This window comes from Odontesthes bonariensis, chromosome 13 (assembly GCF_027942865.1).
Source record: "Odontesthes bonariensis isolate fOdoBon6 chromosome 13, fOdoBon6.hap1, whole genome shotgun sequence".
Taxonomy (NCBI): domain Eukaryota; kingdom Metazoa; phylum Chordata; class Actinopteri; order Atheriniformes; family Atherinopsidae; genus Odontesthes; species Odontesthes bonariensis.
Window position 1 is genome coordinate 9947922 of NC_134518.1, and position 24814 is coordinate 9972735.

General features: G+C 40.2%; 1 protein-coding gene across 1 annotated transcript; it reads left to right on the plus strand.

The window, feature by feature from the left end:
• Positions 1–86: 86 nt before the first annotated feature.
• On the plus strand, positions 87–24243 carry LOC142397484 (matrix-remodeling-associated protein 5). The gene is made up of 16 exons (XM_075480875.1): positions 87–173; positions 507–643; positions 4772–4901; positions 7357–7595; positions 8450–8601; positions 9643–12693; positions 12857–13092; positions 14594–14879; positions 14956–15156; positions 15310–15828; positions 15953–16124; positions 19342–19605; positions 19751–19877; positions 21006–21086; positions 21377–22523; positions 22884–24243. The coding sequence occupies exons 1-16, from the start codon at positions 87–89 to the stop codon at positions 23435–23437; spliced, it is 7383 nt and encodes a 2460-aa protein (XP_075336990.1). The 3' UTR covers positions 23438–24243.
• Positions 24244–24814: the final 571 nt, after the last annotated feature.

Here is a 24814-nt window from a genome sequence, read left to right on the forward strand (position 1 = left end):
GTTGCTAATCCGTTTATTCCAATCGATCCGTTTCTTCCCGCTGCAGGTTATGTTCATGGCGTGAGTGATCTGACAGCCATCCAGTCATGGTGCTGTGGTGGTGCACCAAAAGCATCTGCAGGTTGGCTGCAGCATGGTTTCCTCTGCTCTTCTCATCACTGCTTCTGCAAACGGTAAATCTTTATTTCATAAACTCTTGATTTATTATGGACCCTGTTTTAATATGGAAGACTTAAATTACAATGCATAGGGTGTTGGATGATTGGGAAGAGTTGTGAGGGCAATTTAGATATATTAGAAGTAAATATGTATTAATTCTTTAGAAATAAACATTTTCTTTTCTAGACTTAGATTTAGACTCTTAGAATTTAGCTTCTTTCACACATGGCCAGGGTTTTTTTTGTCCCAGCCCACCTTTCTTTTATTCAAATGACTGTTTGTTCGGAATTTTCTTAAATTCTGTCGTTCGTTTTCACCTTCAAACCTCTGCTTCGCACATCCCATAGATTGCCCCTGTCCACGGTGTCCCATTCTGTCCACGGAGCTGTAGCTGCCCAGGTGTCAAAGAGGTCCACTGCACGTTCCGACACCTCACCACCATACCAAAAGCCTTCCCTAAAGGCACAGAAAGGCTCAACCTGGGGTAAGACTCAATTATTGGGCTTAAACTCACATGAACAAAGCAGAATTTAGACATTGTTATTGATGCCAGTCGAAGGGAAGAAAACTAAACACTCTGCAGTAAGTCTGGTGGAATGCAGAGTAGGTGAAATGTTTTCATTAATCAACAAATGATCAAAGCTGTCTCACAAACCAAAATGCTGAGGCAAATACTTTTTGGTTTGCAAGATAGTTCGTTTTAGACCATTTTTCATGCCATGGATCCTTCAGAGAAGTTATTCTCTTGCCGCAGGAGGTAAGATCATGAAAAGATAACGTCAACCTGCCATAAAAACAAAATACACCTTCATCCGGCATGAAGTGCAAAGTCACGAGTGAGGTAATGAGCAAGTGGCTCATGGTGTGTTTAATTGACAGCATCTGTTTGGAACCCGTGAGATAAGGCCTTAGCCCCAACATGTGGTTCTAAACTAAATCTAATCATTTCCATGTGGATCTTTGTATTGTGGTTGGGGCTTTAACTGCTCTGCACTATAGCAGAGTAATGCCCCAGCCACTGTTTCTGGCCTTATTGGCTCCAAACAGTGCATACTCACATGGCAAAAATACTTGGTGAGCAGTGGTCAGAGCAACTCCACTGTTCACAGAAGGGTTCCCATTTGAAAGTGAGGCTTTACAGTGGAAAAGACCATTTACTGCCTTTCAAATGTATTACATCTGTCAGAAGAGTAGTTTTGCAGCCATTCACCACTGGAAAAAAATATGAAACATTGCAGGAGGTATATATTTGGAAAGCTATTTTGTGGTATCAAGCTGCAGTCTGTATGAGGTAAACTATCTCCAAAAAACGCTCATAGTGGAAACATTTATCACACAAGAAAATATCTAAGATGTTTTATCTAGCAAGCAAGAAGGCGAGGAAAGGTTTAGTATTAGGTTACTTATATTAAATTTCACCATATCCTTCAGATCAACGTTTACTTATGAATAACTTCATCTTCTGAAAACGACACAAAAGACACACTCAGTCAATGAGACACAATTACTGTAATAGAGAGTGCAAGGCAGCAGCTGAAAAAGCAGCAAAACAACAGAGGAGACCTTCGTACTGATGAAATTCTCCATGGTGTCATCTTAAAATGAAAGTCATAATTTCAAAAGTTGCGAAGTCTATTTTGATTTCTTGTTTCCACTGCTTTCAGTTTGCCACTTGGCCCAGTTGACAGCAGATAACAGATGTTGCACAATGTTGCTTTTTTTTATTCCCTTTTGATTCCTTATGGCGGTGTCTTTTTGTGCAACAGAACCACCATCTGTCAGAGGAGACATTTAGAATGGGACCACTCCTTTTGCAGGCTGTAACTTTCTAGACACTGGACCACCTTTAACAGTGGGGTGTGGAACTGGGGATTTTTGTCTCTAATGCATAGCTTTTGGTCTAAGTTTATACCAGATATGTTTGGGTGTTTTATTTCCACTCAGCGGCCTGTTTTCCTTTGGCTTAAGTTTCGAGAAATGCTGCCTGCTGTAATAAACGCCTGCTGTGGAGCTGCTGCGATAAATACAGATTCATTATCATTGGTAAAAGGAACTTCTCAGTAAGTGGAATGGAAGATGGCATGGTAAAAAAGAAGATGAAACATGTCCACTGGCTGAAGGAGAAGGACGAAACAAGATGACACCATTAAAAAAGTGCCAGCTTTATGAGTCAGTCAATTAACTCCATGAAATGATGGGAAACCATGTGGAAAAATATGTCAGTTGCACACAGCTGCACAGTGAGTGAAGAGTGAATGGGAAACCTGACAGATAATTCTTGGGTGGGACAAATGCGCCTGTCCCCCCCTGGTTCCTACGCCTATGATCATGGCCATTATGTTACCCTGATCATGATTCATCTTAAATAATTGTAATGATATGATTAATTTTGAATGGTGACAGCTCAAAGTACAAGTCATTATAGATGCTGTACAAGATTCATGGAAAGTGACACGAAATGCATCTAATCACAAGGGATGGAAGTTTATAACCGTCACATTAGGTTTCCATGTAGCACTGTATTTACTTTCAGGTTCTACTTCATTTGGAATTAGGCGCTATTGAGAGAGAATAATAGAATTAAGGTACAGCTGTACATTTAGTGCCTTGGATTGCATAAACGCTTGTTTCTTGACTATTTATCTTTTTACACTGAAACATTTACCACACCTTCAAGCATCCGAACAAAACTAAATCTAACCAGACAGCAATGGTCTTAAATGGAGGTAATGGGAGAGTGTTCCTCACAAGATGGCGCTCCCGTCCCAGAATACGACATCGTCTAACGTGTTCAGATTTTCTATTGAGGACATGTACCTTCATCACTATTCTACCTGGACATGTCCCGTCAGTGGCAAAACAGTCAACATGGCTGCCGCTGCTAGTTCTGAGCATAGCAAGCACCATAATCTCAAATGTAATTGCTTTTGGTCTTGACAGGGATTTTTAAGGCCAGTCACAATCTGCAGGACATAACAACACTGAGCGCTGACGAGAAAATTTACATAAAGAGAGATGGAGCACTGATGAGCAGAAATGTAATATTTATTGAAATGGTATGTTTTTTGCATTATCTAAATAGTGGCACGGGCAAAGTGATTTTTATTCCATGTCAAAGGCAAGCTCTTGCAAATGTGTGGCTTGGTCGGCCTCTTTTTATTTTACTTTTATATTTTTCAAATTTTACTCAAGTCTACTAAAATAATCACCTCACCATTTTAGTTCGGAAGAGCTAAACAGGTTATTCTAATTTTGACAATGTGTTTTAATGGCTAGCTTTCTGATACTGTACTGTACACCAACAAACATTTAATCAAAAGAGTTCTAAGTTCTTCATCCTGGTTACTCAGTCAATTGACTAGGTGTGCTCACCTGCTGTGTGTTAATGGCTGCACAGATCCGACTGAAAAATAAATATATGATTTATAAATAATAAATAAATCCAGTTTTAAACACAACTGAACAAGTTTATAAAACATAAACCCGTATGAGATTTAAGTGTTTATAGTTTGTTGAAGGGAAACTATACAGTTTACAACCTAAATATGAAGTATATAAGTGTATAAGTGTCGTAAAAATGAAAACAGAATTTTTATGGCTATGTTTAATACAAATACCTCTGCACACTGGGTCTTTACCAAAAACGAATATGTCAAATGTCATGTTCATGACGGTTTAGTTTTTCACTGGCTGCAATCTGCTCAAATATTTGCTCTGTAAATGCCCGGATCTCCAATATACTGATGGAATGCAGCAGCTTTCGTTATGGTATAAGAGCAAAGCATTAACCCTGCCAAGGCTAGAGGTTCAATTCCCAATGGGGAAACCTACACTAAAATGTGTGCATTCACGGTGCTGAAAGACACTCTAGATGAAAGTGCACTCTGCATGATATATTGTGAGTTTGCTGTTTTTATGGACGGTAGTGGAAAAACGCAAACTCTGGAATCTCCCATGTGTGTTCAATTGAGGAGGGATAACTGCGCTCTGGGAAGCACACAACTCTGTGCTTTGCAGCGCAGGATGGTCAGTCGATACAGCCCTGCTTCTCATTGTCAACAGCTCTGACATATGGTGAAAACTATCATGCTCTGGCAGATCCTGCCGGCAGATACTGTGATTTGTTGCTTTGCTGTATTTCTTTTTTTTGTGAATAATCTTTGGTTCTGGTGTCTACTGTTCCACATAGTGTGCCTTTTGTGATATGCTGAAACCTGAACTCTTAAAAAAAAAAAGGCAGAGCACTGCTGTCTTATAAGAATAAAAGACACAGATATCAACTAACTTTCTAAAGGCAAACTGGGCAGATATAAAAGGATACATCATTTTAATTCTGCTTCCTATACTCTACACATACTGTACTAAGTATTAAGAAGGAGAAAATCATTGTGGGTCAAAGGTTGCCTGAGGTGCTTCTGTACCCCTCCTTCCATCTTCCCATCTGTCATTCCCACCGGTGTTTTCTCTAAATTTGCATGATCATATTCCTCAGGCACTTGCAAACACAGAATTCCAAATGATTAGTGTCATACCTTTCGTCCACCGTCTTCCAATGGCCTATGATCCTTTGGTGCTCTTTCGTGACAAGTTCTGTTTATTTTCTCACTTACAGTTACAACAGCCTGACAGAGGTGGAGGGGTCAGAACTCAGGTCACTACGGCAGCTGGAAATGCTCATGTTGCACGGCAACGACATCAGCACAGTCCACCCTGGAGCGTTCTACAGCCAGAGGTCACTACAGGTATTGTTTGGGTGTTTCTGTGCGATGTTTTCATCTAAATTGCAACCTGTGTGAATGGAGCCATTTCATACATTACTGTGCAAAAGTCTTGAGCTAACACATGTTTCTATATATTTTGCTTTCAAACATCCAAATGTTCTTCTGATCTTTTTAAAGTAGTTTCGTCCGTGCTTTCTGAAGTTTTTTCAAAGCTTTTCATCGTCTGTTTTTACAATCATTTTCAGTCCTGTTCTGCTGCCTGACCATTTTCAGAGGAATGTATTTTTTGTTTGTTTAAGCCCCCGATACTGACCTATGAATCATTCAGACATTAAAAGGCATCTAACTTGAGGGACCAAGTGTTGTGTCTAAAAATAAAAGACAACTTAGCACAGAAGCAATTTTAAATTCTATTACTAGCAGTCTGTTGTATGTAAAGACTCATATTTTGTCACCATTTCTTTGGTTATATTTCTCAAAAATGACAAAGATAAAACAGTTTGACATAAGGTGTTAAAGACATAAAGACATGAGATAGCGTATCTCAGCACAGGGGCGGATTTATTTATTTTGGAGCCCCAGGCAAACACAGACATTCGGCCCTCCACTTCCCTTATTTTTGACACTTTTTCCACCTTTATTCATCTAAGACTTTTTGTAGCTCCTCCTTTTTTGTAGACTTCGCTCAGCCAACTCAAACTAAATCCAAGATAAGAGGTAAGTACGTATGAACAATCTTATTTTAAAATATATGGTTTGTCCTCCTGAAAAAATCATCTTAAAAAATCACATAAAGTTTGAAAAGAAACAGTGTTTACACATTTTTTCTTCACATGATGACAGGTAATTGCATCACAAGTTCCTGCCCTGTCAAATGTAACAGCAATGTCCTGGACATATCAAAATTTGCTCACCTTTTTCTCATAGTTGTCCCACTAACTAGGGATCCAATTGGGTCAGGTCCGAACTGGTGACAATGGCATCGGGTGTTGTTGGACTGTTGATTTATGTTGCAGTATACTATGTTTTTATGCCTCCAATATTTAATATAGTCCACTGCTTGTTACTGTACATTAATGTGCAAACATGTAAAAAGTCCTGTTAGTAAGGTTAGCACCAGCGCTGTCTTGGCTGAGTTCATCATTGCCTTGTAAACAAAGAGAAGACTGGCCCATAATCCAAGAAGATGGCGGTGAATAATCTGATGTTACGAGCTAAAAACTCCGGTTTTCCAGTTCAGAGTCAGTGAAAATTTTCACCGTGGAAGGTTTTTTTTCAAAATAGTTTGAAATCATGTAGAAAAATACAAAATACCTGTGTTCATGTTAAATAAACATGATCACTGTCTACATAACACAGTAATAAAACAATGCAGTGTGTTCAGTCAGAAACTTCTTTAGCTCTACTGCAACACAGAGCGACACAGGTCATCCCTGCCAACAGCAATAACCACACGTAGCAACTGCTTATAATAAATAACATTAAAACATTTTACTGCAACATTATAATTTACCTTTGGGATGAATAAAGTATTTTTTCCATTTCATTTCCTTTTTCATTTCATGTTTGCACGTTTCTATAAATCACCGCACCTGTTTCCCATTTTCCTGGCAACATGTAAAGGAATGAGGGGTGGTTCGTAAGTTTTAGCCAGCACTATATAAAACTTCAGTGCGTAGCTCTAAACAAACTGAAAAAAATATCTGTTTATTACACGTTGTTCATTACTGACTTTGGGCGTCAGTCAACAATAATTAACTTCCTAAATTTACTGGACTTAACTCTGTAAGCTACTTTGGTTTTTCTGTTCTGATCCAATTGTTTCAGCAGATCCAACTCAACAGACAGTGCTTGTGTACTGATGGCAATCGTGACACCTTTGGTTTGTGTAAAGCACTCTTATAAACCTTCTTGAATGTTTTGCACATGTTGTTTTCCTCTCATCTGCCTCAGAACCTTTGCTGGAGTAATTTGTGATAAAAAACAGACTTTGTTAAGCCATAAGTGGAGACTTAACTCCGGGTCCAAGTTCAGCTCTGCATTACATGCTTCATGTCAAATGAGTTTCCCCTTTCAAATGTGACATTAGATTTCTTCTATGCAGGCATATCACAAGAAAAATAAATCATACAGTACTGGGTCTCCCGAACACAAATACAGACAGTGTATTGCAGAAACAGAAACAAAGAAATTCTGTTCTACCTAAACGACATTTAAGCCAGTGATCAGCTGCACTTTGATTGCTTCAGTGTTGCTCATATGGTTCAAATCACAGGCTGAATTAGCAATTCAAGCAGAGCAAGGATCCATGCAAATGCATCACAAGTAAAATGAGAAACTCTGGACTTTGTATGAATTCACATTACTCAAGTTGGGTGAAACACAATTACATCAATTACACCTAATTCGATCACTGCTAGGTGGTTTTTATGTTTAGTAAATGCAAGTACATCCTTTCTTTTTCTTTCTTTTACAGATCTTGAAGCTGAGTTACAACAAGCTAACATCTGTGAATCCTGGTCTGTTTGAGGGTCTTGTTGGTTTGGTCCGTCTCCACTTGGACCACAACCTTATAGACTTTATTGAACCCTACACCTTTTCTGGCCTGACTTCACTAAAACTCCTGCAACTGGAAGGGAACCTTCTCAAAGAGATCCACCCTCATACCTTTATAACCGTGTCAATACTAGGAAGCTTTTGGACTTCTGGACTTAAGTAAGAAACTAGCAAAGAGGTGACATTCATGTTGAAATTTAAATGAACTTTAGCACAGAATATTCATATGTATAGTACATCTTTAGATAATGAGGGGACCTTGCACCCTGCTTACAGAAGTTTGATCAGTTTGATCAGAGTTCTTGATTGATACTCTTAACTGCTAACAGGTAGACCTTTGGGTAGTTCCCTTTGATGTGGAGTGCTCAAGTTAGCTATGTTAAGTGAGATTTCAAAGTTCAAACAAAGGGAACTGTGTAAAGAGAGAACTACACAACTGTTCAACACTTTACAGTTAAATAAAAACGTTAAATAGAAATAATACCTACAATGAGTCACTGCAGCTCGCTTGAGTTCCAAACTAAGAAAAAATAGTGAATAGGAGCTGGTTAAAGAATTTACATATGTATTACCATATTAATCAATGTCATTATTACTGTTGTGATTTAGAGGTTAATTTACCTTTAAACAACAATCTTAAAAACTCTGTTTTAAATGCTTTAAGGGTAACAATCGGTTGCTGACATTAAAACTAGCCTACTAGCAAGCTAAACCTTGTACAGTTGGCAAGCATAGCTGTGTAACTTTCGACAAACATTAATGTTAGCTGTCAGTGGTAAAATACTACAGCGACAATCACAGATATCCCAGGTGACTGGGTTGGTGGTCACACAGAGGAAGAGCTGCCTATGCTGGGGATGTTGCAGTGTGTTTCAAACAGCAACATTTTGTAAAAGAAAGTTCTCTTAGCTTAAAGTGTATTTGCTTCCCTTCTTCATCTGCAATGCATTAAAGAATATACATTGTCTCAGAGACCAACTGTTGAAGAAAATAATATGGTATTTTGGTCTTAGACACCTACACCTATCAGACAACCTGCTGGAACAACTGCCTGCCGCAGCTCTAAAGACAGCTTCCAGACTCGAGCTCCTCACGCTACATGGTAATCCCTGGTCCTGTGACTGTCAGCTCCACTGGTTGGTGGAATGGAGCACCACACATGAAGGTAAAAACATATGAGTGAAATCACAAGTCTTAGCTTATCACAGTAGAAATGTTAGTAGTATCTGTTCTTAATTTCTGTAGTAACGTTTTTCAAATCGGGAGGAAAATGAGTAAATGACAATGTCAATTCATTCTTCCATCTTTTCTCTATACCATCTTAACCTGTTCAGGATTGTGGGGGGCTGGAGCCTGACCCTGTTGGTATTAAGCTAACCCTGACCAAGAGGTTTAGTTGCTTGAACCAAAATAAACAGTCAGAGTTTGAGTCAACAAAAATGGCAACCAACTGAGTGTAACAGTTATCTTTTCTTACTTAGGCTTACATTTTGTAAAATAGCATTTGGTAAAATTGGACAAATTCATTGTTGAAGTAGAATATCTGAACTTTTTTTTTTCCTACGTACCATACATTCTGTCCATGCCATTTATGCTGTCAACTGCTGAGACATCACTGAGTGTTCTAAACAAAATGCTGGAAACAACACAGAACTTATTTTGGAACACTTTCTTCATGTGTGTAAGCACACATAGATGTGGGGCTGAGACACCTCTGTCTGGCATGTGTGAATTACCAAGGTGGAAAAGCATTGGGGGCATCCTTTTTGCACAGATGAGGCAAAACAAATAGTGCTAATATTGCAGTACTCCCATGAGGCCTCTGCAGGACATGTAAACTCCTAATTAATTCCCTTTTGTTTTTGCTCCAATAAAATGACCAAATAGTTTACCCTTCATTCTCATTTTGTAATTTTCCAAAGACGTCTGTTATTGATTTGTGACATCCTAACAAAACATCTTTGATCAGCCCCATATGCTTGCTGTTTGTATCATCAGCACAGTTGATAATGTATCATTATGTTTATAACCCACATCAACAGAAAATAGGATCAGAACTTTACAAACTGTATTAGAAGATGATAGAGATGGCATTTTATCTGCAACCCCATTTACAATATTCCCTCTTCTTGGCATTCTTTATACTTTATTATTACTAGCATTACTGTTTACATCTCCCTAACTGTCAACTCTCTCTTTCTTCCAGGAGTAGTCAAATGTAAGAAGGAACGCGGCTCCAGTGAGACATGCCCTCAGTGCTCTTTTCCTCAACATCTGAATGGAACACAGTTGCTAGGGTTAGTGGCAGACAAGCTTACCTGTGAACGTCCAATTCTTCACTCCCCTCTCAAACAGTGGGACAATCCAGTGTGGGCTGAATCAGAAGCAGAGCCAGATGTCCCATACACTCGGGATTTAGAAAAACCTTTAGGCCACCTTACCATCGTTCTCTCGGACAGCCACGGAAACAATGCTCATGTGGCATGTGATGTGCGCCATCCAGGAGACAGTTCACCCATGACATGGAGTGTAAATCCACGGTCACCTGGGGAGTTGTCTGTAAATGTAACATTGATGACAGTCCTAGAGTGTGAGATTGATCGAGAAATGTTGCAAAATCTGTGGCAATTGGTTGCGTATTACTATGAAAGCCCAGCGATTTTGGAAAGAGGTCAGCTGAGAGGAAATACAAGCGGACTGACCTATCAGTATGTCCAGGCAGTAAATGAAAACTCCCCATATTTCACAGAGTTAAAAGGGTATTTGGTAGCAGAACCTTCATGGCTACTTCAACCCAGAGTCACTTTGAAGCTAAATAGGCAGCAGACAACAACAAAGAAACTGGTTATGGATTACACTACTCTAATAACAGAGGACCTCAACAGTCATAGGGGGCAAGAGGATGATAATGACTTTACTACTTCTTGGGCACTAATTCGTAGAGGGACAGCTGGGCGGATTCAATCTGCTATCGATGGATCAAAGGTTCTTTTGGAGTGCAGTGTCATTACTTCTGATCCAGAGGTGAAAGTGGAGTGGATGCTTCCAGATTTGTCCACTGTGGAAGATGCTACGGATAAAATAGAAATTTCAGAAAGAGGGCAGCTTGTAATTTTAAATGCCACTCTATCTGACTCAGGTCTCTACCACTGTGTCATCAGAACCAAAGCCGGTGTGGACATGATGTCATTGAGACTTACCATCAAAGAACGTTCACTTGGTCCCACAGCTTTTAATGGTCAGAAAATTATAGTTAGGAAAGGGAACTCTCTCTCTCTTCCTTGTGAAGTGACCTCAGTTCAGCCTAGCCAAACCATGTGGTACCTGCCCAAAAACCAAGTTCTCCTCCCCACACAGCAGACGAGAAGGGCAGAAGTGATGGAAAATGGGACTTTGGTAGTAAAGAAGCTGACACAGGATGATGCAGGTGAATATAGCTGCTTGGCCTCCAATCTGTATGGAGTTGACATGCTGTCCCACATAGTGGAAGTCACAGGAGACAAGGCTTCAGATAAGTCCAAAATACAGACTGAAAGAGAGCAGCCAACCTTACCACTTGGTGTGGAGGAAGGAGAGGGTTCAGGACAAGATTATCAAGAAATTAAACGTCCTTTTGCTACAGAGCTTCCTGAAAAGGTAGGAGCACCACAAAGAAAGCCTTTTTTTAAAAGGACACGGATGAGAGATTCAAAGAGAAAACCCAATAAATCTGTTAAGGAATTAGATCCAAATCGTTGGGCGGAGATATTGGCTAAAGCTAATGCTAGACCAAGTGTTGCTCTGCCAACAGAGCAGTCACTAGAGGAGCCCAGTACTGTCACAGTCCAAACTGCAACTATACTTGCAACTACAATTGTTCCTACTGCAAACAACTTACACCACATTACAACACCTCAATACATTGAGACAACAAAATCTGCCAAATATGAAGGATCTGAAACACTGGAAAATCTGCCAAAGGTTTTACAACCTGCTTCACCAGTAAGCACAGCACCATCCCAACAGGATATTGATGGGATCATTGAAAAAGTAGAGGCTGTCACAGACCCCCAAATTACTGGAACTAATCAACCCATCAAGCAACCAGAAAATAAGCACCTTGGTGAGGGAAGAAGAAACTCCAAATTTGTTCCTGGTTGGTCTAACAGGAGAAGGCCCCCTCACAGACAAAGAAAACCCCCAATGAGGAGAATCTATCCACATCTTTACCACTCATCAAACAAGCCCCAAACAACTATTCGACCAGTTGCAACTACCATTCCAACAACAACCACCACAACTATAACTACAACTACCACTACAACTACAACTACCTCTGCTCCTACAACAACAATAGCCGTTCCAACCACAGTGGAATACAATGAAGCCTTATCTGAGGAGTATCAGATAGACGATGACGACGAGTACTATGAGGAATATAACTACAAGGTAGATTTAAGCAATGAAACCCCTCAGAACAATCAAGATCCTGGACGAAGCATAACCACTTCTCCATCACTTACCGAAAGTGGTCCCCACGTAGGTGGACAAAATCTACCTAATCCAGAAACAATTGCCACTCCAAAGCTAGATAGTCCATTTCTAAGGATTGCCAAAGACCCTGTAAACATTGAGAAAACTGAGATAGAGAGGGTGGAGATGAGACAACCAACTGAGGAGAATGGCAGGAACAATAAAAATCTTGTCCAACAGAAAGAGAGGGAGGATATAACTCCAACGGAGGAGCAAGAAAAACACAGAATAGCTACAGAGGGCAATGAGAAAGACAACTCAAAAATAGAGTTGGTTACTCAGAGCTATAACGTGCAAGATAACATCAGGTTACCAGCACATAACAGACCAAGACCTAACATTCGACCTCTACCTGAAAAAGATACACCAGCCCGGGCAAAACCTACATCCACCAATATGTTTTCAACAAGAGGCAGAGAAAAAGAAGAGGTCACACAGAGAGAGAATAAAATGATAAACAAGCCAACTGAAAAGCCCGAAATCCACCATTTCCCCATAATGGAGCCACTTCACCCTTGGCTTCACCAGACGAACCAGGGAAGAGGAAAAACTACCAATTCAAGGAAAACACTCACAAACCAAGATAGAAATGCAGGAAGACAGGGTGAAATGAATCCAGGAAGGCATTCCCACCCACCCAGAGTTCCTCCAACCTCCCGCTGGCCATCACAACACCATCCTCAACATTACTACCCCATCTACCCTTCCTGGCCAGGTCAAAGATCATTACCTCACCCGAGACAAGGTAAATACAGCTGTTGTGTAATGATTTCCTTTTATAAAACTTTTGTCAAATCAAGTTAAATCGACAATAAAGAATAGGACATTTATTTGACCTACTAATACTGAATTGGTGTAATGTTCAAATAAATATCCGATTCTAGTTACAAAGCATGGTTTCCTCTTAGGTCCTGGGTCACACCCTGCAGCCACTCATCGACCTTGGTCTCTCCCCCACCCTTGGGCTCACGGCTCGTTTGTGACCAATCGACCAGAGATCACAGCTGAAACAGTAAAACCCACTCCTGCTGTTCCTGGAACAGAGAACTCCAGATTCATACTATCCAATCATCATCCAAATCAACCTTTCGCCCCAGCAAGAGATCATCTATTTCTATCAAGGCTGAGGAACAGATACAGACAGGTATAAGAAGGGTTGTAGGTATGCATGAAAAGTCACGTCTTCTCTGTTGTTTGCCTTTGTATATGTAATATTCAAAATGTGCTTTGCAAATAGAACAGAAATTCTAACCATGCAGCTTAGCCGCGAATGATCAGCGAGTCTCTTTAATTTGAATTTATGTTCTCTTTCTTACATGTCCTATAGAAAAACTTTAAAGAGTGAGATGAATATGTTGGCTTTGTACTTGTTAGTAAGTTACCTGGAGTTTTACATTTAATGTGGTACATGAGACAGGCATTTGAGGTCATCGAGCACAGTTTTTTATCATCCAACCCAGTGATCAACAGAGTTTACAGTCTTGTCTGCTGTAGTTGTCATGATTTTGATTATATGATACTGTGGTACTGTCTTCCAATTGGATTATCCCATGTCAACTCAGGCAGGTGGGCCAATCTCAGATGTTTGATTTTGTTTCTTTTTTTTGTGAAAGGTGAATCTAAATGAAGGGTTGTAGCTAATATTAGAGTCACAAAGAAACTGTTGTGATAGGTCACAGTCATTTTTACAGATGATGGGTCAGATTTAAAACAATTAAGCAACTTCAAAGTTTCTAAGAGGCTACTTACATTATATGCCTAGAATTTTCCCTATGTAGACATAAATGTATTTGGTTTGCAAGGTTTAAGTTAGTTTTCAACATTTCTGGAGTACCAGTTAGGCCAACTGATGGAGCAATGTCCAATGTAAAGAGGCCACAAATCATAATGGCAGTAAGCTGAAGTTTACGTCCTGGCCTAGCGTGACTTTGCTTCATTTAATCCCCCTCTCTCTGCCCCATTTTCCTGTCCTCTCTCCACTGTAAATAACTGAAAAAAGGGCCACGAGAGTCTACAAAATCTTGAGACATTTTTCTTTTCCGCTTTTCATTTTAGCTCAATACAGATACAGAGCTAAAACATGTTGTGAAACACAAGGGTCATAAATGTCAGATTTTGCCTACATACAAAATAATACACACGTTGGCATTTCAAACAAATTTAACTAAGTTTCTGACAGAATAAATCACCAGTGACCTTGAGACTGTATGGATACCCATAATTGTTTTTTAGGAAGTATAAGACATATCGTATCGATACATTTCATACTTTTTGAATGATGAATTTTTAAACTTTACAAAAGATCTCATGCGACTTTTTAGTGTCTTCTCACTCATTTTTGAGTGCCTATATCGGACACAAAACTCTATAGACCTTATAGACCAATGAAATATCTGTCCCTACATGCAAAATAATGGATATACAACATTTATCATCTAACGTCTTTGCCCACCTATACTTACTCAGTAGTTTGAGAAAAATTCAATGGCTCTAAGATTGTCTATTTTTCCATTATTTCTCCATCAAAAATATAAAAATGGTTTGCTAACTTGTTCTTAATCTCTATTTGGCCTCAACTCAAATTCTTTTGATTACAGCTGCATTCAAATATTCACTTGGAAATTGAATGCTTTGGATTTTTTCAGGCGCAGCTCGATCGCATCGTTCAGTTGGGGAGGATAGCGACACCCAAACCTCGCACTAACTACTACAATCCTCCACCCCCCGTCACACGTAAACCCAACACTCCAACCCTACAAAGGCCGCACAGCCCTAAACCGCCAGCACCCACTGCTCCTCACACGTACCACCTGCTGCCCTCAAACCCCACTAAACCTTCATATTCTTCATTCTACGGTTTCAACCCGACCCCTCTTCCTCACCACCCCACCACCTCTCTGGCTCTCCTTGGAGGTGGGTGGCCTGTTGGAGGTATGTGCAGAACAGAAATTAAATGTAAGTGAAGTGTTGAATAATTTTTTATTTTTTGCTTTGTTGTATTCCTAAGCAGGACGAGTCAGCTCTAGGCATCCCACAGCTGCACCTCCTTTCCCATGGCTGTTGGGGGCAGGAGGTGGAGGGATGAAACCCCGCATCACTACAGTGACCACAGCAAGTGTGTCAGTGCTGGCAGAGAATGATGTGTTCCTGCCATGCAAAGCTAATGGGAATCCTGATCCCACCATCGCTTGGACAAAGGTCTCCACAGGTAAGATACAATACATCTTATTGACCCAGAGTTGGGTTTGCCATTGTGTTTTTTTTCTCTTCTTTTTAAAACAATTACTGAGGAACACTAAAGGCAGTGGTTGTAAAGAATCTTCCCTATTTTTTCACTATGTCTTGCACGCTCTCTCAACAGGTGCCACCATCCCAGCCAACACCAAACACGGTCCCCGTTTTGAAGTCTTCAAAAATGGAACCTTTGTTATTAGAAATATCCAACTTCAGGATCGAGGGCAGTACCTGTGCACAGCCCACAACAGCTTTGGATCAGATCGGATGGTCATCACTTTAGCTGTTCAGACTGAAGCCCCCAAGATCCAACCGCCCAAGTCCACAGAGATAGCAATCTACTTAGGGAAAAGTGTGACTTTGGATTGCCTTGCCTCTGGAAAACCACCAGCCCAAATTTCCTGGATTCTCCCAGACAGGACATTTGTTCGAGAAGTCGGGACAGTTCACACTCTACTCTTTGCAATATCTCTGCTTCAGAATGGAACCCTGCAAATTCATTCTGCCAATTTCTCTAGCAAAGGGGACTATAAATGCATTGCAAGCAATGCAGCTGGCGCTGATACAATTACTTATCACCTCCACGTGGCAGCTCTGCCTCCAAGCATAGGTGAAGGAGCAACAGACACAGTGATCATTCAAACAGGTATGAGACAAAAATTAATACACATACGATAAATGTTCATCCTATTGACAAAACATCTTCTGTGTGGCTGACAACAAAATGTATCTATTCTTTCATTTGAACGAATTAAATCCCACCTAAATAGGCAGGAGTGTGTATGTTCACTGCTCTGTGAAGGGTGAGCCAGTGCCTGCTCTGAAATGGATGCTGCCAGAGGGCATCCACGTTAAACCATCACAGTTTCTCGGACGCAGGTTATTCGTCTTCCCCAACGGCACACTGTTTGTGAAGAATCTTCTGCCATCTGATGGAGGGAGGTATGAGATGTGCACCTCTTTTTGTCTGCTTTAACATGCTTGTCTGTCTGAGTGTGCCAGTCAAATATCAACTTAAATAAGGACATGCAGTTATCAACACCTATGAATCTTAAAGTTCCCAATCAAGTGTGTGGTTTAAGTCCTTTTTCTATTGGTCTGTCCTGTACTGTTGATCCTCTTTACATCAATTTGTGACCCAACAATGATGAAAAAAAATGCAGTTTTTTTTTTTTAATGATTGAAAAAATGTTTCCAAAAATATTGACTTATCCTACTTTCTGGGGCCTAAACAAAGTTTGTGACCAATTACTTATTCATATATATTTAAGATTTAAATTTTTGTGCAGCTGATGTGGAATGGGGAGGTGACTTATCAAGCCCATGGGGCTGACCAATCAGAGCAGATTAAGCTTTCTTGGAAGGTGATGTCATAACCTGATGCAAGTCACTGTCTGATATGGGTGGCACATTTACAAGTCTACTGCTTGGCCAAAAAAAAAAGTTACATTTTGTTTGACCAGTTTTAGATTTGATTGCGGCACCTACAGTATTTGCAGTTTGCTTAATTGATTCATCCAACTTTTGTGATGTTAAAACATTTATTTCTGTCCACAGTTGTATTAACTTTTCTCCAAGATCTTGTACTGATGATGGGAGTCGGATTGGTGCAAAAAGTCTTCTCCAGCACATCTAAAATATTTTCAATGGGTGACGCTTTGGACTCTGTGGTGGCCAATCTATTTTTGAAAATTATCTCATGCTCCCTCTTCTCAACTTTCACAATTTGAGCCCAATCAATCTTGGTGTAGTCAAGAACAAAATCTATTGATGGAAAAATCTTGTCATTTAGCATCTTCAGGGAGTCAGCTGACCTACCTTTTTGGACACATAACATTGTTGAACCTTGGCCTGACCAACTGAAATGACCTCTTATCATAATGCTGCCCCCATAGCCTTGTATGGTAGGCTCTAAGAATGATGTTCCACCACTTCACCTGCTGTTTCTCTTATGTATGCATTACTCTGAAAGTGTAAATCTAGACTCATCAGACCACACAATTTAACTTATAAATGGTTTTCTTAAGGCCACACAGAAGTTTAATCCTAATACCTGGAGTTCTCTTAGCAATGTGATTGTACACATTTCTTCCTCAAAGGTGATGGTTCACCAGCGATCCTTTCAGGTTTTAATAATGTGTAGTTATTATCCCAGTTTGTTTGATGCAGACTAATGATTTGCCCCCTCTAAAAGAGACTTAAATTTTCTATGACCACAGGATGTGGTTGTTTAAGAAATGAGAAGCTGCTCCCAGCCCCACTTTGGGTTGAGTAGTCATTGTTAAATAATCATTGCAGTACTTCTTCAATGGGAGGCTCTTACCTATTTGCTTAGATAAATCCAAGTGGCCAGGCAGTGAGCATTGACTTGGGTTAGGGTAACACAGAAACCTTACAGTAGTTACAAAAGGAGCAACTTTTCAGCTCATCTGGCTGTAAACATCTAAGACACGATTAAATTACTCACTGACTAAGTAATCTTCTAACATTTGGTCTTTTCTCCAAAGGAAGCATATTTCAAATGTTTTATGCTGGTGGAAAAACTGGAATTTACTCATCTTTATTGACTAATTGTATTGGTAATCATAGTCCATAAAAATAGCTTAAAGTACCAGCAGAAAAACATTGGGCCTCATGCAAGAACATTTTCGTATTTTTACTCTAAATTTCTCTATCTTTTTTCATGCGAAGGTCTAGTACGAACACGTCACGTCAGATTCAAGAAATGCTCTTAACTTCGGAAAAAGTGTGTAAACGACCTGCGTAAATGATGAATCCCACCCGTGCGTATTTAAGTGCACGTGCACGAGGATAGTAGATTTGCATGCTCCGCGCCCAAAATGATACCATATAAGGCCACGCTTCCTCGTTCCTGTGCCAGGAAGTGTTGAGTGTTGAGTCATGAGAATGGCATCAAGGCGCAAAAAGAACAACTTTACGGGCTCTGAGACTGAAGTTCTGCTTTCAGAGGTCCAAAAAGGAAAATCTGTCATTTTTGTCAGCAGTGGAATTACAGGACCTGCTAAAGCGAAGAAATGGTAAGAAATTAGGAGTGCTGTTAATTCATTGTCACCTGTAGTTCGTAATGTCACCGAAAAAAAAAAAAAAAAATGGTTTAATATGAATTATTATTGGCAGTCCAGCCACGGCATGAAAGTCCCTCTTAATTTGTACTTGTTGGACAGCGGCGTATGGGAATTTGATGTACCATGGGTGATAAACTGATGAGAGTTTTGATGACCAAGGGGAGCGCACGACTCACAGAGGACTGGGACACCCCCGATCTGTCTCCAATCTCCCTCTGAATAGTTCCCGTAGCTTAAAATCCAAGGGTGGAGAGGACCTGGACATGTGGTGGAATTGGGTTTGATCGGCGTGTTCCTCTCTGGAGTTGTGGCTCTAGCAAGCTGCATATTTGCAGCAGCACAGTCCTTGGCAGTCTTAATCGCGATGCCAGCCATTCGACTGTCTCCGCAAGGATATCTACACGATCTCTTCAAGAGCCCGACACGCTAAGGCATCCAAAAGTAGCAAGTCAGCCGCTGGTTACGCTTCCCATTGACCTGATTATATATAGATTCAAATTAACCTTCAATTAGTGCATAATTTAAGTCAAACAGAACAATGTCAGCATCAGTATGAGTTATAATGTATGTTTGCTTCAAAGTAATTAAATATACAATCCATTAGTCAAGCAAACTTGATTGGAATAACAGCGGACTATTTCAAGAAACTCCTACGACAGGTCTGGATCACTCATGAATTCTGTTCGTACCTGAAAGAAAACGTAAAATACGAAAAGATTGGTGAATGCGCAAATTTCCTTACATCACTCGTACGCACAGTTTAAGAACAAATCTGTGCGTACGAACGGTTATTGCATGACGCCCATTGTTATTCACATTGGGCAGAAAAGTCATATTTTTTTTACCTGTTCTAAACATTATCAACAGCTGATCTATTCAATTTGTAGCAACAGAAATTAAGCAGTACAAATGTTACATCTCTTTTAATTGTAGTACTTAATGGCCTAGTCATTAAATGTGCCAGTCTTTGAGGCCTTTGCATGTCTTATAACAAGTACTGCCTGACCATGTATGGGAGGCTCTAGAATGGAGGAGATGAAAAGATGTCACAGAGCTGCTGTCAATCTTCACAGGTACGAGTGTTTGGCCACTAATACAGTGGGAATCGCAAAAAGAACAGTTCAGCTGGAGGTGAGAGAAGATTCCTCCTCCATCTTCCGCCAGCCTCCTCCTCTTCCCATCCCTCCTACCCACCGCCACGCCACTCCGTCACTCCAACATAAAGTCTCAGCTATGTATGGTTCTGCTGTCTACCTCCACTGTCCTGAGTCCACTGGATCCTCAAGAGGGACTGTCTGGCAGCTGCCTTCCAAGACCATCCTGGAGCATCGATACAGGCAACTGAAATATCTGCCATTGTGACTCCATGAACCGCCACAGCTCTGATAAAATTTTAAAATATGTGAAAAGGTTTAACATGCCATTGAACTTGATTGACTGCTTTAATCTAAATCACATTTGTCTTCTCCCATCCTCCTTCAGCCCAGAGAGACCAATTAAAGTTTTCCGTAATGGGACTCTAAGGATTCTACAGCTAACAGAGCTCGATGGTGGAAATTACCAGTGTGTCTTTCAGCGTCCCAATGGAGAAGACATGGAACTCTTCCAGGTACGAACAGGACAGATAGTGACAGACAGCCCTGAGGTTTATTTTGCTGCTAATTCTTAACAGTTGGTCTCAATCTATTTCCTAACTCAAGGCACTTTTTCTTAAATAGAAATCCCTACCTTATTAACCCTCAAAGGCCTATGTATCCAGTCAGGATTAAAAAAGGCTCCTGCTATACAATCTCAAAAAAATCTATATTGATTTTGCATCTTCTTTGAGGATCACAAAGGAGGTCTTTCCTAACACTTTTTTTTTTTTTTTTTGCTACATGAAGACTGGTTAAAACATACTTTGTGAGGCACAAGATATGCATTTTTTACAAGATCACAATCACAAAAGTTCTGGCCAAGCCATAGTTTGCCGATTGGTCACTACTACTGGCAGCTTTAGAGGTGTTTTATTTATGACAGTAGTTTATAATGTTAACATGAAGAAGTAATCTGATTGCCCAATTTAGCTTGTAATAGACAATTGTCAGTCATGGCATGTGTTTTTTCAAAGTGTCTGCTATGTTCCAAAGAGTTTCGAAGACTGACAGTATAACACACCACCTGGCTGAAGGATAAAGCTATAGCAGCTTGTCTTTCAATGTTTCAATCATCAAAGTCTCTAATTACGTGTCAGTTTTCTTTGAGATTAGAAGTACTGGTTCGTGTGCCTGCTGTTATAGGCTTGCTATATGAACTTGTGGCTTTATCTTTGTTACTACAAATCAATCATAAAGCCTGAATTGCCACATAATCTGTGTGCTGACAGATAATTGCATATTACCTGTTAAGGAGTTCCCTTGCATCAGGAGGAACTTGGGAACCACTACAGACAAAGAAAACCCTAACCCTAACCCACAGAAAAGGTGAAGACCCGATAAAGTGACCCCTAATCCGGAAGACCTCAAGCACACAAGTGCACTCACATAGGTCCCCAGCGACATGCTGGCCATGCTTGAAGTATATTGTATAAATCATTTCCAAGACGAGTAAAGAACAGACAGACAAAAGGAGAAAGATTCCCAAATGCAGCTGATTTTTTCATATGACTTTTACTCTACAAATTTGTAGATAAATGCAAAATTGTTAGTATTTTCATTTTATTTTTTCAACCACCTGCTTATTGTGTTTACTTTAACAGTTAGAGGTGTTGATGACCCCTCCCAGAATTGAACATGTCAGGACTGCACAGACCAGGGTCACTTTTGGAGAAAATTTCCAGGTATGTGCTTGAAGCTCAAAGTTGAGTTAAAGCTGAATATCCTTTCTAAAACATAATTAGTTTAGTTTCAAACTGAGGACTAGTTGTCAATACCACCTATCTGACAAAAAATAAAACCTGGGCCACTGGTCAGGGTGGGTTGCGTAGTCATGCAAAACATCTATTATTGGCTTCCTGTTACTTTTAATCTTGTATTTAACCTAGTTAAAACCCAATAGTCCAATTGTTAGTAGAAAGAAACACTAAAAAGGACAATTTGTTGCATTTGACTTTCTGTTCCACTCACCTAGGTGGACTGTGTTGCAACTGGCCTCCCTGACCCGGAGGTTTCCTGGAGTCTTCCCGATGGAACTTTAATCAACAATGCTCTTCAATCAGATGACAGTGGCCTTCGTAGTCGCCGTTATGTCATGTTTGGGAATGGAACATTACTTCTGCAGCAGATAGGCAAAAAAGATGAGGGTGACTACACTTGCCATGCTAAGAACAAACTCGGCAAAGATGAAAGAAAAGTGAATGTCAAAGTAGAACCAAATGCTCCACAAATTGGATTCAAATCACAATCACTGGTTACAGTAAAATTAGGGGAATCGGCTAAATTGAGGTGTCAGGCAACTGGGGAACCTACACCAAGAATCATGTGGCTCTCTCCACGAAAGGATGTAATACCAGTGTCATCAGACAAATTTAGGATTATGGAAGATGGGATGTTAGTTGTGAAGAAGGCGACTCTGGCCGATGAAGGGAAATATGCATGTGTGGCACGGAATTCAGCTGGTGATGATATCAAAAACATGATAGTTGAAGTTGAACCCCAGGAGCCTTTTATCAACAATATGAAAGGGAAGAGTACTGCAAAGCTTTTGGGTATTTCCTACCAAACAGCCCTTCTAGATTGCAGAGTGGAAGGAAAACCTGCACCAAAAGTCTGGTGGATAACTCCTTATGGTCATTCGCTCACAACACCCTACCTCGGAGGTCGCTTCCAAGTCCATAAAAATGGGAGCTTGGAACTGAGGGGGGTAAGGAAGGCAGATGAAGGCAGGTACACATGTCTAGCTAAAAACCATTTGGGTGAAGCCTCGCTTTCAGTTGAATTAGAGGTGGCATCGTTAGCTGAGAAACCTAGCTTTGCCGTTCCCAATATTGAAATCTTACCAATAAAGCAAGATGGAGGTGAATTGATCCTGGAGTGCCCTGCTCGTGGCAAGCCAAACCCAGAGTTTTTATGGGTGTTACCCAATGGGACGATGTTACCACCTGGTCTTAGACTTCAACGCTTCACCCACCATTTTGGTAACGGAACTCTGCAGATCTCTCAAACAATTGCAACTGATAAGGGAGTCTACAGGTGTCTGGCAAAAAATGTGGCAGGACAAGCAGAGAAACGTTATGCCCTGGAGGCTGGCAGAAAGCCAGTCATCAGAGGATCTACAGGTATGTATTTAACAACTATTTGGATTATCTGATTCCCACTGAACAAATGTTGACTATAGACACTATGTATAGCATGCTTTGTAGCCACTTCAGAATTTCGTCAAGGCTGGAGCAAGACAACTTTCTGTAAATGGTCTAGTCTGCACCTGAGTATGATATCTGTGTTCAGAGGTGTACTTGGTTTAGAGATGTTCAGTTCAAAAGGAATTATACCTCTGGTAAAAAAAAAAAACAGAATCATTGTCAACTGAATTAAACATTTCCGAGTGCTCTAAAAGCATGTGAAGAATATTGCCTTTTGTTTATTGTATCTGTTGATTTGCATTGAATCTAATTACTGATATAAGTTTACTTATCCAGGTGGGATAAAGATCACTTATGGCCTCAATCTCAACCTTCCTTGCAATGTGGATGGCTGGCAGAAAGCATCAATCGCATGGACCCTACCCAATGGTGTTGTTTTGGACAAACCTCAGACCTTTGGCCGAATATCTCTCCTCAACAATGGCACCCTCCAAGTCAGGCAGGTGGCCACTTTTGACAAAGGAACATACATCTGCAAAGCCTCTAACACTTTTGGTTCATCAGCATTCTCCTACCCAGTCGCAGTGATGGTTTACCCACCACGGATCACCAGCACATTGGCCTCCATTACCAGGGTCATCCGGGGAACACCAGTGATGCTACAATGTGTCGCAAATGGTATCCCCAAGCCAGATATCTCATGGACGTTACCTGGGCGCACAACATTGCTTCCACATAACCGGTATACTGTGCAGGGAGGAATTCACATGACAGAGGAGGGTAGTCTAGTCATACAAAACCCTGTACTCACACACTCTGGTATTTACAAATGCAATGCTAAAAATGCCCTTGGAACAGATTTCAAATCAACATACCTACAAGTTGTATGAGTGACAGTTACAGTCCGGTTAATCTCATTGTAGACAATGAGTGGATAGAGATGTTCCTTTTCTGACTTTTACTGTACAATATAAATATGCTCTGCTGGCAGACTTTAAGCTGTCTGCCTTATGGCTTTGCTTCAGATACTGTGCGCTGCAGTGTCAACTTTTGTTGCTGAAGTTTTTGTTGTTGTTGTTAGAAGTTTGTTCAAACTCAACCATTTGTCTCTAGACCTTAAAAAGCTTTTTCATATTTTGACTGCCCCATCCCCTCTCGACCCATCCTCCTCCACATCATTACAGTCTGTTAACTCCCACATCTTCCAGTACAATTTTAATTTTACTTTGACGTGAAAGGCATGTTTTGCAAGTGCAATGACTCAAGGCGCTTCTTTCTTGGGTTTTATATATGTAAATGTTGTCTGTTCCACATATCTGCATATTGTTGTCTCTGTTTTAGCAGAAATATAATTTACAGTGTTTTCAACTTTATGAATATTAGTTTTTAATGTCACACAGCTAAAAATAACTCGGACAGTTCCCTTCGAATTTGACAGAAAATAATTTAGTTCAGTGTCAAAACTGAGATGTCATAATTTATACATGTAGATCTGTCATAAACTGCTCTACTCATGTGCTTACAAATTTTCAGGGTATCTTTTAAATGATGATACAGTTACTCCCTCTTGCTGCTCTACATTGTTTACCAATGAATTACACTATGTATCAATATCATTTATTCACATTCATGATGATGGGATGAACTGGTTCATCGTAGGTAGGTTGTGAACTTTTACCAGTGCACATAAAGATATTTAAGTATATAATTTATAAGTGAATAAAACATACAGGTGTGTATTGTTTTTATCAGTTGTCTCTCATTCACCTATTCATGCAGCGGTTTTTTTTTTCCCCATGAGCACATCGGGGGAGGGGTTATGGATCAACCTGGATGGCACTGACTCAACAGAGCACTTTTCACCTCAGATGAGCCTACGGCCAAGAAAAACAGAGAAATCTGTCAATTATTTGCTCTGAATGTTCCTTTCAAACCAAGTAAAGATAGGCAGGATCGAAAAATATATAGGCTATAAAAATATATATATATATACATATCGATAGATTTATTCACACAACTGCACAAAAGCAGTCTGTATTAGTTGTTACGTGGTACAGCCTGGGTACAATTTAGTTTTTCTAACATGTAGGTCTTTCGACTGTTGGAGGACAAAAGCATTCAAAGAGAACTTGCAAAGTACACAGTGATAATAATAATATATAATATAATATAATAATAAGATAGTACTTCAGTGATTCAAAGTGAAGATAATCACTAATCTGCCCCTACGCAAACGTTCCCCTCAGATCTCAACTTAAACTTTGCCC